Source organism: Acomys russatus, chromosome X (assembly GCF_903995435.1).
Source record: "Acomys russatus chromosome X, mAcoRus1.1, whole genome shotgun sequence".
NCBI lineage: Eukaryota > Metazoa > Chordata > Mammalia > Rodentia > Muridae > Acomys > Acomys russatus.
The window spans coordinates 1872005-1888236 of record NC_067169.1 but is presented as its reverse complement, the minus strand read 5'-3'; the positions used below and the strand labels follow the sequence as shown (position 1 = coordinate 1888236).

Below are 16232 nucleotides of genomic sequence, written 5' to 3'. Positions count from 1 at the left end.
GCCGTGCACAGTAGTACATACCTGTAGACCCAGTATTCAGAAAGCTAAGGTGAGAAGATCATGTAAATCCAGGTGTTCATGGTCTGCCTATGCAACATAGCCTAAACATATCTCAAAAATTAAAGCATATTTGGCTGGAGAATTGGCTCATCAGTTAAAAGCATCTGTCACTCTTCTAGAGGGCCTGGGTTTGAGTCCCAGCACTCACATGGAGGTTCACAACCGTCTGTAACTCCCGTCACAGAGGATCCAGTGGCCTCTTCTAATCTCCATGGGTACCAAGCATGTACATGGTGCACACACATACATGCAACCAAAATATTTACACACATAAAATAATAAAATGAATATTTTTAAATTTGCAAAAAAATAAACCATGAAATTTATTGCTTCTTGGTATATGAAGAAATCATCATTACCATTTTTTGTTGTTGCTTTTCAGTTTGGGCTTTTGGTTTTTCTTTCTTTTACAGTCTTATGTAGCCCAGGCTGGCTGTGAACTGAGTATATAGCAAAAACTGGGCCTGAATTCCTAGTCCTCCTATCTCCCAGCCACACCTACAAGCTACAACCACACTTAATTTTACTGAGTATTTTGAATATTACTTACTTCAAGGTGTTACAATTATGTATTATGACAGAAAATAAAGGACATGTTCCTATGAAAGCCTGATTGTTGTGAATTAATATTTTAAGTATATCTTTCATAAAGATACATATTTTTGGTTTTATTTCACAAAAGATTATTGAGATCTGCTTGCCTCTGCCTCCTAAATACTGGGATTAAAGACTTATGTCACTACTCCCAGCAGCTTTCTAGACTCTTTGAAACTAAAACTATGTTTTAATAAGATGTTTAAAATACTCATTAATAGCTGAGAACATTAATCGACTTTCTATCAAAGACAAATATGAACAGTTATCTTTAGAAATATTTATTTTGTATACTAAAAGTAACTTTAAAAATTATTTTTAGAAATACATTTGATATGGAAAATAGAAATAATACTTTTTTATACAGGTTTTCTTTTCTGTTTTTGTTTTTTGTTTGTTTGTTTTTTAATTTTTATTTTATTTATTTATTTATTTATTTTGCTTTTTCAAGATAGGATTTCTCTGTATAGCTTTGGCTGTCGTGGACTCACTTTAACTTACTTTGTAGATCAGGCTGTGCTTCCCAGAGTGCTGGGATTACAGGCATGTGCCACCATGCCTAGCTAGATTTTTCCTTAACTTTAAGAATTACTAAGAATAACTTGAGAGTTGAGATTTGTTTTATTTTTAGAACTATCTTCTATTCATTAGATAAAAAGGGACATATTTCTTCCATCTAATTAGTGTGTTTTGTTTGTTTAGTTGTTGTGTTGTCTCTTTTTTTCAAATTGTAGCCAGACGTGGTGGCTCATGCCTTTAATCTCAGCACTTAGGAAGGCAGAGGCAGGCGGATAGCTGTGAGTTCAAGGCCAGCCTGGTCTACAAAGTGAGTCCAGGACAGTCAAGGCTACACAGAGAAACCCTGTCTCAAAAAAACAAAACAAAACAAAAAAATCAAATTGTAAAAGATTTATTTTATGTATATGAATATTTTGGTTCCATGTATGTATGCGCATCATGAACATGTTTGGTACCCATGGAGACTAGAAGTCACTGAATGCTCTGGGACTGAAGTTACATATGGTTGAGTGTGTGTGTGTATGTGTGTGTCTGTGTGTGTGTATGTGTGTGTCTGTGTGTGTGTGTAAGCATGCATGTACCACAGCACTTGTATAGATAAGAAGTCGACTACATTTAAGAGTCAGTTCTCTCCTTCCACTGTGGGTTCCAGGCATCAAACTTAGGCCATCGGGCTTGCATATCCACTGAGCTATCTTGCTGGCCCTTATTCGTATCTTTTATACCCCCTACTTCATAAATAAACACTACTAAGTGTAATTTTTACTAATAAATAGCTTGTTATGACAGTGACCTGAAAAATATGTTCCTTCTAAATTTTTCTCAGTGCTAAACTTCAGTGTAATTATGTTTGAACTATGAGCATATACAGGGAGAGGAGGCCCCCCTCAGGAATAGTCATAGGGGAGGGGAGTAAGGGGAAAATGGGAGGGAGGGAGGAATGGGAGGATACAAGGGATGGGATAACCATTGAGATGTAATATGAATAAATTAATAAACTGTATTTTAAAAAAAAGAAAGTGGCACCAACCTGAAAAATGTTTGAACTGCTACATTAAGAAAGTTGGTGACTAACTTTGAAAAGGAAAATCCCATGGATCCCCAACCCTGCACAAAGAACTATAGGCAACTAAGGAATGCTGCAAGTAAGCAAAATAGTTTTCTCCAAGGAAGAGTACACCAGTTGATTATCTAATACCAAATGGTCAGCCCTGAAAATATGTATATGGGTAACATACTGACTGAAGAAAAAAAATATATGCATCCAGTAACAATGAAAAAAGAGGCCATGAATTTGAAAGAAGTTTTGTAGGAGAACAAAAGGAAGGAAGAAATGGCATTCTATTATAATCTCAAAAAATAAAAGAAATAATTTAAAGTTTGTGATTTTTGTTAGTAAAATTTTATAATAATAAAATTATCCTATAGGACAGCTTATTATTTCACTTTTCAGGTCAGTATACTAGCATGCCTATCCAAAAATATAAGTGTGGGTTTATAACTTAGAAGCTAGTCCTTCCTGTGACTCCATAATTAGTGCCATTACCTTCCACAAAAGTCTCTGCTTAAACTAGATACTTGAGTGTCCTTTTCCAGTTGTTCCTCACAAAGACCCAAAGAACTCACTAAACATTCTGTATAGTCTCCACCTCTGTGTCATCATTTGTTTTGCTATGTCTATCATCCTTGTAAAGAAGCAATGATTATTGGAAATTCCTTCTAGGCCCTCTGTAGATTGACTTCATTCATCCAACAAATACTTTCTTAGATTTATTTTAATATATCTTCTTTCATTTTTGAAAGGATAATATAATTACCCAGAGGAACCAGGTAGAGTGGGGCACACCTATAATTCTAGCACCTAGAAGGCCGAAGCAGGAGGAAGGTCTTGAGCTCAAGTGAGATCTTGTCTCAAAAGAAAGACAAAGTTTACATAGACTATGACTTTATATGCCTGGCATGTATGGACACAAAGATTTAGACCGGTCACCTCAATAATAAAGCATTAGTGAATGCACGTTGAAAAGGTATAGCTTGTGTAATTGTTTTCTTAATCATTACTCATGGCCGAAAGTTACCCTCTAGAGAAAATGTAGTCCACTGATAGTTGAGTCATTTCAGTTTCAGCTTCTGTTCATCTCTTTTGTAGAGTGCTTTACAGACATTTTCTGCCTTTGTTTTCTTTCAGCATACTTCTTGATGAAGAAGGTCACATCAAGTTAACTGGTAAAAGTCCTCATTTTATTAAAATAGTCTTTTCTGTTCTATATTTCCTTTAAGGTAGATTATGATAAAAAAATTTGAGTAGTTAACTGTGTTAAAATTTTAGGTTTATATTTCTAATTATAAATAAGCATTGGAATTCAGAGTTTAAAATGTATATAAAATACTTTGGATACTTATTAACTTAATATTTATTTTGGCAGATTTTGGCCTAAGTAAGGAGTCTATTGACCATGAGAAGAAGGCTTATTCTTTTTGCGGAACTGTGGAATACATGGCTCCCGAAGTCGTTAATCGCAGAGGTCATACTCAGAGTGCTGACTGGTGGTCTTTTGGTGTGTTAATGGTAAAGTTTGAATTTCTGATTTTTAGGGGATGGAAGTTGTTATTTTGTTGTTTTTTTTTTTTAATGAGATTTGGCAGGACATATTATAAAAGAAAAACTAGTGCTTTAATTTTCAGTATTTTCTGTTATAAATAATAAGTAACCAAATCAAATGACTGCCTGAAAAGTACAACTAGAGAACCTATTGGTTGCTTTCTATCTCATCCTCATTTGAAAAGGCCAAACTATATTTCCTCTGATTTTTTTTACATATGTGTGCAACTTGCAGTCCATGAGCTGCATGTCCCCAAAATATGTATGAATGCAGCCCAATGCAAAATCATAAGCTTACCTAAAATATTAAGAGGAGAGTAGGGTTTGGGGGGGTGTTACTTGTTGACTTGATTTTGCAGTTCTCAAAACATGAACATTATAAATGACAACATTGCAGTACAGCATTGGTAGATTAGAGAAGCCTGAAAGCAGTAATAGTGTTTATTCTTTGCAAAAGCCTCCTAGAGAAATTGCTTAATAGGAAATTGGCAGTCTATTAGACTAGTCACATACTTACATGTTTAAAATGCCATTTAAATTATGGTTGGTTTCTGTAGAATTATATAGTTTAGTTATTTATGCCTTATGAATTATCAGGAAGTTTGGCAGTAAATATAGTAGAAATATGTATCTTTATCTTAAAACTATATTTAATGTACTGTCGTACACTTTGCATATTAATTAAGTAACACTATAATGGAATTATATGATACAGCTTTTAAAAAAAGAAAGAGGACAATGACTTTATAGGTAGCAATTTTAGAATATTTAGCTATAGTTACGATGCTGATTTTTGCTTTTAACCTCCTGGCCTTGAAACTTTATACTTATTGGCTAATACCTCTGTTTTACCTTTCTGTAGTTTGAAATGCTCACTGGTACACTACCTTTCCAAGGCAAAGATCGTAAAGAAACAATGACTATGATTCTTAAGTAAGTACTCCCAAATGAATGTGTTTTGTAAGATTTTAATATAAATGCTTGAAACGAAAGATAAATCATGTGTACATGTACGCTTTTGACTGTTTACCCTACTCCTAGGCATGCACTTAATGGTTTATACATCAGGGTACTCAAGAAATAAGTGCAAAGATGTTCAGAGCAATGTTATTAATAGACATTGTATTAGTGACACTAGAGTGGAGTTATGATAATGGTAAACTCATATGATTGAGTCTTCAGTACATCCCTGTTTGCTGTATTTCTTTATCCAACACTATATAAGTATGAAATGATTGTTTTTTGTGTATTTTGAGACAAGGTCTCATTGTGTAACCCAGGCTAGTTACAAATTCATGATTGTTCAGCTTTATCCTCCTTAGTACTGAGATTTATAGGCATCTACTGCCATGCCTGACTAGAACAGGTCTTGACTCAGGAGCCATACAAAAGCAGGTCCAGGCCTTTATATGCCGTATAACAAAGAAAATGGACATGTCACAATTCCATACACAAATTTGGGTAAATCTTACAAGAAAGTTGAACAAATAATACTTAGACACAAAAGGATCAATTTTATGATTTTTATTTATAACATTTACAAAGTAGCAAAACTAAAGCATATTTTAAGGTCTGTATTCAGATGGTAAAAGTGGAGACAAAATAAGAAAAAAGTCATTACATTAGATAAAATTTTCTGGCAATATTATCATTCTTGGCCAGATAGCTATTTATTGAGTTGTGTACTTTGATTGTGCATTTGCTTGTTTTGACAAATTTTTTTTGGCATGTTATTCTGCACAATAAAAAGGTTAAAAATGTATAATACATATTACATAAATGAATGCTCACTGAACTCTCACTATCAAATTTTCATTGCCTATACCCCTGATTTCAACTAACCCTGTCTGGTGTTTGAAAAATGAAGCCAGGCCCTTTCTTTAACCTGGCTTTCCTTTCCAGGTACTGCATTATCTTCTTTCATCCTTTCAGCACAGAGCTTCTTTAAGTGTAGTCAGTGATTTTTGTTACTATTTTTCAGCCTCTTTTACTCCACAGCTTATTTGTTATGCCTAGCACTTGACTAAAACTGTTCTTCATCTGATTGTCATCGGCATTCAAGTGGCTAAATCATGACAGGTTGTCAGAAAGTTAATCCTTTTGTTCATTCATATGATTCATCCAACAAGTAATCGAGTTCTTGCTATACTGGGAATATAGTACGAACAATACTGAGAAGATCTAGCGGGGAAAGTATAGAATTAATGCTTAAATAAATAAGATAACTTCAGATGCTGTACAATAATATCTTAGAGTATGCTTACTTTGTTAGTGACCAGTATGAAGGAAAGATCAGGAGTTATTTTAGAAGAGGGAATTAAGGAAAGTTCCTCCAGGGAGCGTTTGACACTATTGGCTACTACACGCATACAGTCTGTCCTCTTAGTTATTTCCTTCTATCATCTGTTTGTCTTACCTCTCTGTCTATTCATTTGGTCTGGGATTTTTTTTGGGGGGGTTGTATTTTGTGTGTCTGTGTGTTATTTTAAGATAGTGTCTCATTATGTAGCTCAGACTGGATCAAATTTTGTATTCTCTTTTTTCAGTATCCCAAGTGTTGGGAATATAAGCATGTGCCACCACGCCCAGCTGTTCTTATATATGGTTTTAGGGAATGGTAGGATTCAAGTATTGGCAGGCTTTCACATCCAAAACTGGGTTGGCATCATATATAAGAGTGTAATTACATTGGTAGTACTGCCAATCAGTTGGCAGTTCAGGTGTGTTTATGTGAACAAGACTGATTGCTAATTTTCAGAGGTAATACTTAATGGTCAGTTAGTTTGGAAGTTTTCCAGGCAAATTGACATTGATATATAAGTGGATTTAAAACCAGTTCTGTGATTATTTCCTTGGCTACATAACAATTAGTCTACTCTAAGAACTGTATTGATAACTTAGTATTTTATTCCTCTATCTTGTGTTTTGTTTTGTTTTGTTTAAATTCTTGTTTTGTGATAGTGTTTAGTTTGGTTTTGTAGTTTTGCGAGTCTCACTATTTCGTCTAGACTGACCTGAAACTCGATGAGCGTATCCTAGACTAACCTCAAACTTTCAATCTTCCTCCTTAGCCCCTAAAGTACTATGATTGCTGGTATGTGCCGCCATACTTGGTTGGTTAAACTTCTTGCTAGTATTATTTGATGACTTATACTGTATGTTCCCTATTTCACTGAGTCAGATGGCTTACAATACCTGATTGTCTCACTTTGATCCCAGCTGAGCCCACCATGACATAGTTTCTTGTCAAACGTTGTCTAATGGTTTAATCTGTTAATAGTCATTACTTTAAAAATCTTTTAAAAGATTCAAAAAAAGGATTCTTCTATTACTGTTTTTCCTCACTTTTTAGCTGGTATTTTCTGAAGCAATGAACTTTTCTGCATCAAATAATCTGTGTGATTTGACCAGTTGTATTTTTCTTTGTTTCTTGATGCTGGGACCTTGTGTGGGCTAGCACATGCCCTACCACTGAACTAGCCTCCCAATGTATTTTTAGTATTTTAATGTCCGAAATACCCTTATTCTAATCACCTCTTAACTGATCTTCTCTCACCAGTTTTCCATCTCTGATGTGTTTTTCTACCCCTCTTCCCTCTTTGTATTCAGTTTCCTGACCTTAGTCAGTCCTTTAACAACTCTCAAAATATATTTTTTTTTGCCTTCAAAGTATTCTTACATCAATATACTAGTCATAAGACCTGTGCTCATACTGACTTCCCCACATGATTTTATAGCATGTATGACTTCATATCTTTAAATCTCTATTTACTGATCTTTTTCTATGCTTATACACCCAAGAAAGACTTTCATGTATCCTATTCTTCCTTCTTTCATATGCAGGTATTCTGATTTTGTCTTAGAATTATTTCATTGGTCTAGCCCTCCCTCTGCAATGCCTTGTCCACAGTGTTCAAGCTGTGTGAGCATGTCTCCCACAGTTTTGAGCCTCACTCTTTAAGTATACCGCCTACCAGCTCTCCATCCCAGATTGTTCTCTGCTACCCTTGCAGTTATCATCTTGAAAACTAGACCACTGTCTCAAGACTTCTGCCACATCCCAGTTACAGAATACAACAGTGCTTTTCCAGTTTTTCTCAAAAGAACCCTAATCCTAACAATTAGCCTCTCTCAAAAGAGGAATGCTGGAGATAAATATTTAGAAAATAATAATTTATTTACTCCAGATTTCTTGGCTTTTATATGTAGTATATTTTATTTTATGACTTCGACATGAAAGATGTAATAAATTGCAATCTATAAGGGTGCTGGATTATAGAATGTTCTTTATTGTTGTCACCAAGTATCTAGGAGGACAACATTATTTAGTAACATTTTGGACAACACTAGCCCAGTGCATATCTTTAATCTAAATTCAACCTTTAAATTAAGAAGGAGGACTAGAGAGATGGCTCAGCTGACTAATAGCACTTATTCTTGTAGAGGACCCATATCTGATTCCTAACACCCACATTGAGTGGCACAACCATTTGTAACTCTAGTTCCAAGGAATCTGATGCCTCCTTGGGTGCTACCTGTACATGGTGCATAGACATGCAAGCAGGCAAAACATTCACTCACATAACAATTTTTAAAATAAAATAGAAACCTTTATTTGAAGGTCCTGCAGCATGTTCCATGTTAAATTAGATACCCACTACTATTCCCTTAGCATTCTTTTACAAGTGCATTTGGGTTTGTCTTTTGGTTAATTGGTTGTTACTCTGTTTTGGGTTTGTTTTTTGAGACTGGATTTCACTATATAACCCAGGCTGACCTCAAACTTGAGATCCTTCTGCCATAGCATCATCAGTACTTTGAACACAGGTGTGCACCACCATTCTAAGCTTTGGGTTCATCACTTAATACACTATGGTTATCTAGATTCATCTTCCCATAGACCGGAGGGGTTACTATCTTTAGCTTGTAGTCAGAGCACTAATATCTGACACATAGTGACTCAGTAACAACTCAATAAGTAGGAACTGGGTCTATTTCTGAAATAGAAATGTCTGTGCCAGCCATTTTCTCCAGACCAGTTATTATTGTCATACTTACAGGGTCTTTGGTTTCTTCAATTTGTAGGTTAGAGGAAAGAATACAGTTATACAGTGTAGCTGAAACAAACCACAAGGTTGTCCAGCCTGGTAGTTTCTAGATTGTGTACCCCAGGATCTCCAATGTTTCGTAAATTCCTTTCCCATCAGTTTGCCTTTACTAGAAAGCTGTTGAATGAATTGAAACAGAGGAAAGTGGCATATAAAACACTTATTCTCTTTGCAGTATTAGATTTGGGGGATTTTTATTTGTTTAATAATAATATTTGCTTGCTTTGTTCGAGACAAGGTTTCTCTGTGTAGCCTTGGCTGTCCTGGACTCTCTCTGTAGACCAAGTTGTCCTCAAACTCACAGAGATCCACCTGCCTCTACCTCTGCAAGTGCTGGGATTACAGGAGTGCACCACCACGCCTGACAGTATTAGTTTTCTTAAAGTCTGGAAAATGGGCTATATTTTGAAAACCATTGATCTAGAAAAGAATCCCTTTGCTTATGAAGAGGTGTTAACGGGCAGAAGAGTAATCGCCATAACTAAGGCTCAGATGACCTTATTCTCATAGTATTGATTTTTATTTTAAAATACGTTTACTCAAAAACCTGTACATGAGGGCTGGAGAGATGGCTCAGAGGTTAAGAGCACTGGCTGCTCTTCCAGAGGTCCTGAGTTCAATTCCCAGCAACCACATGGTGGCTCACAACCATCTATAATGAGATCTGGTGCCCTCTTCTGGCCTACAACCTATACATGAATGTTTGTGGTAGCTTTAGTCATAGTCATCTGAACTGAACACAGTTCAGGTATCCTTCAGAAGATAAATAGATAAATGAACTAGTGCATCCATATAGGAGATTATTCATGCACATGAGAGCATTGCATAAAACTAAAGCTACACAAACATTTACGTGCAAATAAAACTGGCGCCATTTGAATAAGATGAATAGATCTTATCTCAGAGTCAATACCCCAGTTGTGATATTGCATTATAGTTCATTGTAATTTCATTGTAGAAATTACAGAATGACACAGAGATTGCTATTATTTCTCATAACTTAACATGAATCTATACATATTTCAAAATAAAAAGTTTAATATTTAAACATGAAAAATGCCTCCAAAAGTTAAGTGTTCTTTCATGGATTTATATTTAGAGCCAAGCTCGGAATGCCACAGTTTCTGAGTCCTGAAGCCCAGAGTCTTTTACGGATGCTTTTCAAACGGAATCCTGCAAACAGATTAGGTAAAGGCATTGAATTAATTAGTTTCCTTGATGAGTTTGTGTTGGTTTTTGTTCAGTGGGAGGTGGATATTTTTTAAAGCAGAGCTATCAAATAGTCATACAAATATTCAAAGCAAAGACTGTGAACAATGTATGTATGTTTATCCTCGAAATAAACCATTACCAATCAATTTCTGGTAGGTGCTGGACCAGATGGAGTTGAAGAAATTAAAAGACATTCATTTTTTTCAACAATAGACTGGAATGTAAGTACAGGCTGAAGACCCACTTGAGGAAATTGAGGGAACATTTTTTTTGGTCTCTGCGTTCTCAATACTACTTTAGTTAAAAAGAAAAGTTTGAGAGCCGGCCGTGGTGGCGCACACCTTTAATCTCAGCACTCGGGAGGCAGAGGCAGGTGGATCACTGTGAGTTCAAGGCCAGCCTGGTCTACAAAGTGAGTCTAGGACAGCCAAGGCTGCACAGAGAAACCCTGTCTCGAAAAAAACAAAACAAAAAAAGAAAGAAAAAAGAAAAGTTTGAACTCCCTTTAAAAAGTAATCCAGTCTGTGCCTAAATCTTTCTTATTTCCAACAGAAACTGTATAGAAGAGAAATTCACCCACCTTTTAAGCCTGCAACTGGCAGACCTGAAGATACATTTTATTTTGATCCTGAGTTTACTGCAAAAACTCCCAAAGGTAAAGATAGAACATGAAAACTCAAATATAAGATAATGGCTGTCTCTTTATGGTTCAATGGCTATCTGTTTCTGGTTCAATTAGAATTTTTTTTTCCTTGAATCTCCTAAATTTACTGTATATCAAGCTTGCATCCCCACTCTCAGTAAAAATGAGGCACCATAGCATTGATAGATCATCATGTGGGGCTGTGATGTCCAATATGATAATCACATGTGGCTGATTGAATTTAATTAAAATTTGGTTTCTTACTCATGGTAGGCACATTTCAAATACTCAGTAACTAACTATATGTGGTTACTTACAATATTGCATACCACAGATCAAGAAAATTTCCTTTGTTTTAAGAAGATGAATGAGATGACACTAATATCAAATACCATTAACCCAATAATTCATTGATTTATTATGTTCTTCAAACATTATTTTCTAGGCTCTGGAAGTAGATTAGTAGGCTGACAATTACAATAAGTAATCATGACAGATCTAATTCACTGCCTCACTGAGTTATCTTGGATAGCAAGCGATATTTAGGTGTGTATATACTGTATACATACCAGATAACTGACAACTCCAGAAGTGAGAATGTTTACAGTGTCAGCAGTTTTTCCCTTAAATCCCTTCCAAAGACTCTTCTTAGTAATTCTTCATTCTTTTTAGATTCACCTGGCATTCCACCTAGTGCTAATGCACATCAGCTTTTCCGGGGGTTTAGTTTTGTTGCTATTACCTCAGATGATGAAAGCCAAGCTATGCAGACAGTCGGTGTGCATTCAATTGTTCAGGTAAGTGATATCTCAAAAACCTAGAATTTGAGATGTTAATATATAGTTTAGGGTGTGACTAGTAAGATTGGATTTTATGTGCTGACTTTAAATGAGCCCCTTAACATGTATTTCTAGATCATTTACATCAAAGAAATTTCTTTCATATACCATTGCAAAGGTTGCATAAAGCAAAATCCTGTATGTGATATTTGAAAGTGAAATTCTAAGAGAAATGAGATAAGCATCACTATTTTGTTGCTTCCCCTTCTATACATCAAAGTGTTTATTAGGCCTAGTATAATTCATCCCTAGCCTCTGTCAGGTCAGCTATGATAGAGGCGGCTGCAAGTTCCATGATACCTGCTCATGAGACTTCATAAAAATTACTCAACATGGCTGTTGTTGCAAAAAAAGCAGCAATGGTGCCACACACGATATACGTGGGTAATCCCAGCATTCAGGAGGTTGCAACAATAGCGTCACTTTCAATGCTAGTGGGGGCTAACGAGTGAGATCAAGGCCAGTCTGGGCTGCTTATCAAGATGAAGTAAAAAAACAATAAAACCCATATACAAAAAATACAGCCATAAATGATTCATATACAAATAGACATTGTTGGGTACCAATAAAACTTTATTTAACAAAAACAAGTAGTAAATAAACTCCAGGCAGAAACCTGGAGGTAGGACTGAAGCAGAAGCCATGGAAGAATACCTCTTGCTGGCTTGCTCGGCCTGCTTTCTTTTTTCTTTTTTGATTTTTCAAGACAGGGTTTCTCTGTGTAGCTCTAGCTGTTCTGGAACTCTCTCTGTAGACCAAGTTGGCTTCGAACTCACAGAGATCTGCCTGCCTCTGCTTCCCCAAGTGCTAGGAATAAAGGCTAGGAACTGCCTTCAGCCTACTTTTTAATACAACTCAGGACCACCTAGTCAGGAGTGTCATTGCCCACAATGGGCTGGATCCTATCACATCAGCCATTAATCAAGAAATGTCCCACAAATATACCCATACACCAATCTGATAGAGGTCTTCCTCTACTCCAATAACTCTAGTTTGTGTCAAGTTGACAAAAAAGAAAATCTACTCATTTATGATCTGATTATCAGATTTTTTTTTAAAGGTAAAGCACATAGAGGCAGATTTCTAAGTATATGTGTTTGGGAATGGGAGTGTTTGCAACAGAAACTAAATTGGTAAATATTATTAAAGGAGTATAAACTATGAAATTCCATTCTTTTCGTACTATTGTGGGAAGATAATTTTAATTCACTCTTGTGTGATCATTACTCACTACGTACGTATATTGAGATATACTACATATCATAAACAAGTGTAATTACTATGTCAAAGAATAAAAATACATTAAAATTTTAATTCATCTTTTAAATTATGGGTTTCAGTTAGCTTCTTGAAAATTTAATTTTTCTTCTTGAGTTTTGTGGGAACAATACCTTATATTAGTGTGTGTGTGTGTGTGTGTAATGTGTGTGAAGAATAATCATAAATTTGAATTCTATACCAATATATCAAAATTAAACTTATTTTGTATCAATATACAAACTTTTATACCAATGAATTAAAAATAACCTTGTGAGTAACAATTAAGGCCTTAAGTTGTTTAGGTAGGGGTTAAGATGTCTTTAGGTCTAGATAGATGTTTTAAGTTGATAGAGATGAGATAGGATAGATACTGATTTTCATTCAGAATTTTAGACTCACCAAGATAGAAAAATGTTTTCTTCAAGTTTGCCAAATACAAATAGCCAAAATACTATGAATGTAACATTTATATAACTCCTAATTGTTTCATGGTTCTTCCTGGTGTATGTAGTTTATTCATGTGCAGTAATATAAATGTATATGTTTTAAAAAGAAAAAATACTAATAATAAAGAAAAATTAATTTTTAAAGGAAAAGTTAGATTGCTTTTAGGGTATCATTAATGCTTGAATTTCTTGAATTTGCTTGATGAGTAAGTTGCTTTTTTCTAATTGTTTGGTTTTTAATGTTGCCGTGGGGGGGTCTATGTGTTTGTGTAATAGTGGTATAATGTAGTGCTGGGGATTGAATCCATGTCCTCAAGAAATGATAAGTAATCTGTCTATCTCTGAATCTAACCGTCAGCCCTACTCTGAAAAATTTTTTTTAATTAGCTATCATTCCATTTTCTAGAAAACCAGTTTAAACACTATGTTTTAAATAAAACTTACATTGCAATAGTCTGTCTCTTTTACTATGTAAAGCCATAAATGTGACAATTTTAACTATAACTTAAATAACATAGCATAGAAACTACAAGCTTAAATATGCTACAAAATTCAAGTTGTACTCTATACAAAATTTCAACCTGGGGGGGGGTCTCATATCAGCTTAGTCAAGAGCAGCACATGAGCCCTCTGCCTTCTTAGGGAAACAGGAATTTGCTGTTTGCTATTTAGCAGCATTAGTCCCTAACTCATGAAATAGCTTCTTTAGCCAAACATATATAAGCTATGGCTTGAAGGTGAAGAAAGGGAGGCATACCTACTAAAAGACAAAAAAAAATGACAGAAACAAACCAGATTTCTAATTCAGAATCCTTCTAAATCTTTTCTTATGTGCCAGAGGTCTCAAACTTCTGTTCATTTTTAGAGGTACTTCTAAAAGCCTGTGGGTGGTTGGGGAGTGAAAGAGTCTCAGGGCTAGAGATACCAAAAACAGCTTCCTGCTCTTCTAGAGGATTTGAATTATAATTCCCTTCACCCACACAAGGAAGCTCACAAGCATCTATCTGTAATTGCAGCTCCAAGAGATCCAAAACCCTCTTCTGACCTCAGTGGGCACCCCCACACATGTGACATATAGACACATACACACAAGTCCAAGCCAAACAAAATCCTAGCATGTAGTGAACACAAAGCCCCACCCCTAGCCAGGAACCTATTTGCAACTCATACCTTTTGGGAGAAGGAAAGTTAGTTTATTTCTATGGGGTAACACTGAATGTATCAACTACACTCTGGGACAGGCCTTATACTCAGGAGTAGTTGTCCGTGGAGAGGTAGGTTGTGGGTGGGTGTGGGTGTGAGTGTGGGTGTTCCTGTGCTTTTGTCTTGTATTCGTTTTGTTTGGTTTATTTTTTTAAGAGAGAGAAAGAACATGAAGTTGGGGAAGGGGATCTGGGAGGAATTTAGGGAGAAGAAAGAATATGATCAAAATATATTGTATGAAATTCTCAAAAAATAAAAACAAATGAGGTATTTTCTTGTTAATATAAGCATTTAAAAGGGCCTATTTCTTGATTATAAATATATACTTGAAGAATACATACTATGAATGATATTTTTACTCATTTTTATTATTAATATATAACAATACATGCTCAGTAAAATATTCCCCTATTATAAAATGCATCAGAGAAATCACAGAACTCTTTATTAACCTATGATTTTTGCTTATAGCAATTACACAGGAACAGTATTCAATTTACTGATGGATATGAAGTAAAAGAGGATATTGGAGTTGGCTCATACTCCGTTTGTAAGAGATGTATACATAAAGCCACAAACATGGAATTTGCCGTGAAGGTAAATATTTTTAGATTTTTAAGTGCAACTCTTTGCAGTTATTTTCCTTTTCTTTTTTTCTTTTTAAATTTTTTTTGTCATTTTTTAAATTAGTTAATTTATTTATTCATTTTACATCCCGACCATATCCCCATCCCTCCTCTCCTCCTGGTCCCATTCTCCCTCCCTCTTACCCCCTCCCCTTCCCCTGTTCCTCAGAAAAGGGGAGCCTACCCATCCCAGCTCATTCTCTTCCACTATGGCCTGCCGAGGCAGTCTTGCTAGAGGAAAGTGATCAAAAAGTAGGCCATCTGGATGAGACCTGATAGGCTGTGATCATATGGTGGGAGAGGAGGTCCCCTTCTGTTACAGGTCTAGCGGAGGGGAATAGGGTGAAAGAGGGAGGGAGCGGGGAATGGGAAGACGAGAGGATAACAATGAGGATGCAATCAGAACAATAAAACTTAATAATTTTTTTAAAAAGCAGGCAACAGAGGCTATGTCAGAGACAGCCCCTGCTCCCCTTACTAGAGGGCCCACATGACTGAGCTGCCCATTGGCTACATCTGTGCAGGGGACATAGGTCCAGTCCATGCATGGTCCTTTGTTGGTGCTTCAGTCTCCACTGGTCCCTCTGGACCCTGCTTATTTGACTCTGTTGGTCTTATTGTGGAGCTCCTGTCACGTCCAAGTTTCTGTCCTTTCCCCCTACTTTTCCACAAAACTCTCTCTGCTTCAACCAATGTTTGGCCATGAGTCTCAGCGTTTATTTTAATCCACTGCTGAGTATAGCCTCTCAGAGGACAACTCTGCTAAGCTCCTATCTGCTTGCAGTAGCAGAGGATCATTAACTGTGTCAGGGGTTGGCTCTCTCCCATGAGGTGAGTCTCAGGTTGTGGACAGTCCTACAATCTCTGCTCTATCTTTATCCCTGCACATCTTGTAGGCAGGGTAAATTTTGGGTTGAAGTTCCTGTATGTGGGTTGGTGTTCCCCTCTCTCCACTAGGAGTCCTGTCTAGTTAGAGGGTGTCCTCTTCAGTCTCCATGACCCCTGCTACTAGAAGTCTCAGCTAAAGGCATCCCTATATCTTCTCAGAAGCCCGCCCTGTCTTAGGTCTCCAGCTTGTCACAGAGAAGTCTCCATCCATGGTTTTGCTTTTCTCTACAGG

General features: G+C 36.1%; 1 protein-coding gene across 7 annotated transcripts in view; it reads left to right on the top strand.

Annotated features, from left to right (window-relative positions):
• The window catches only part of Rps6ka3 (ribosomal protein S6 kinase A3), a 108465-nt gene that overhangs the window by 73151 nt on the left and 19082 nt on the right, over nucleotides 1-16232 (top strand). For all 7 annotated transcript variants that reach the window (XM_051141978.1, XM_051141973.1, XM_051141977.1 and 4 more), the window contains 8 exons: nucleotides 3362-3399; nucleotides 3600-3742; nucleotides 4638-4708; nucleotides 9983-10071; nucleotides 10252-10316; nucleotides 10648-10750; nucleotides 11411-11535; nucleotides 14958-15083. In XM_051141978.1, the coding sequence (XP_050997935.1) occupies nucleotides 3362-3399; nucleotides 3600-3742; nucleotides 4638-4708; nucleotides 9983-10071; nucleotides 10252-10316; nucleotides 10648-10750; nucleotides 11411-11535; nucleotides 14958-15083 (760 nt within the window). The remainder of the gene's footprint in view (nucleotides 1-3361; nucleotides 3400-3599; nucleotides 3743-4637; nucleotides 4709-9982; nucleotides 10072-10251; nucleotides 10317-10647; nucleotides 10751-11410; nucleotides 11536-14957; nucleotides 15084-16232) is intronic.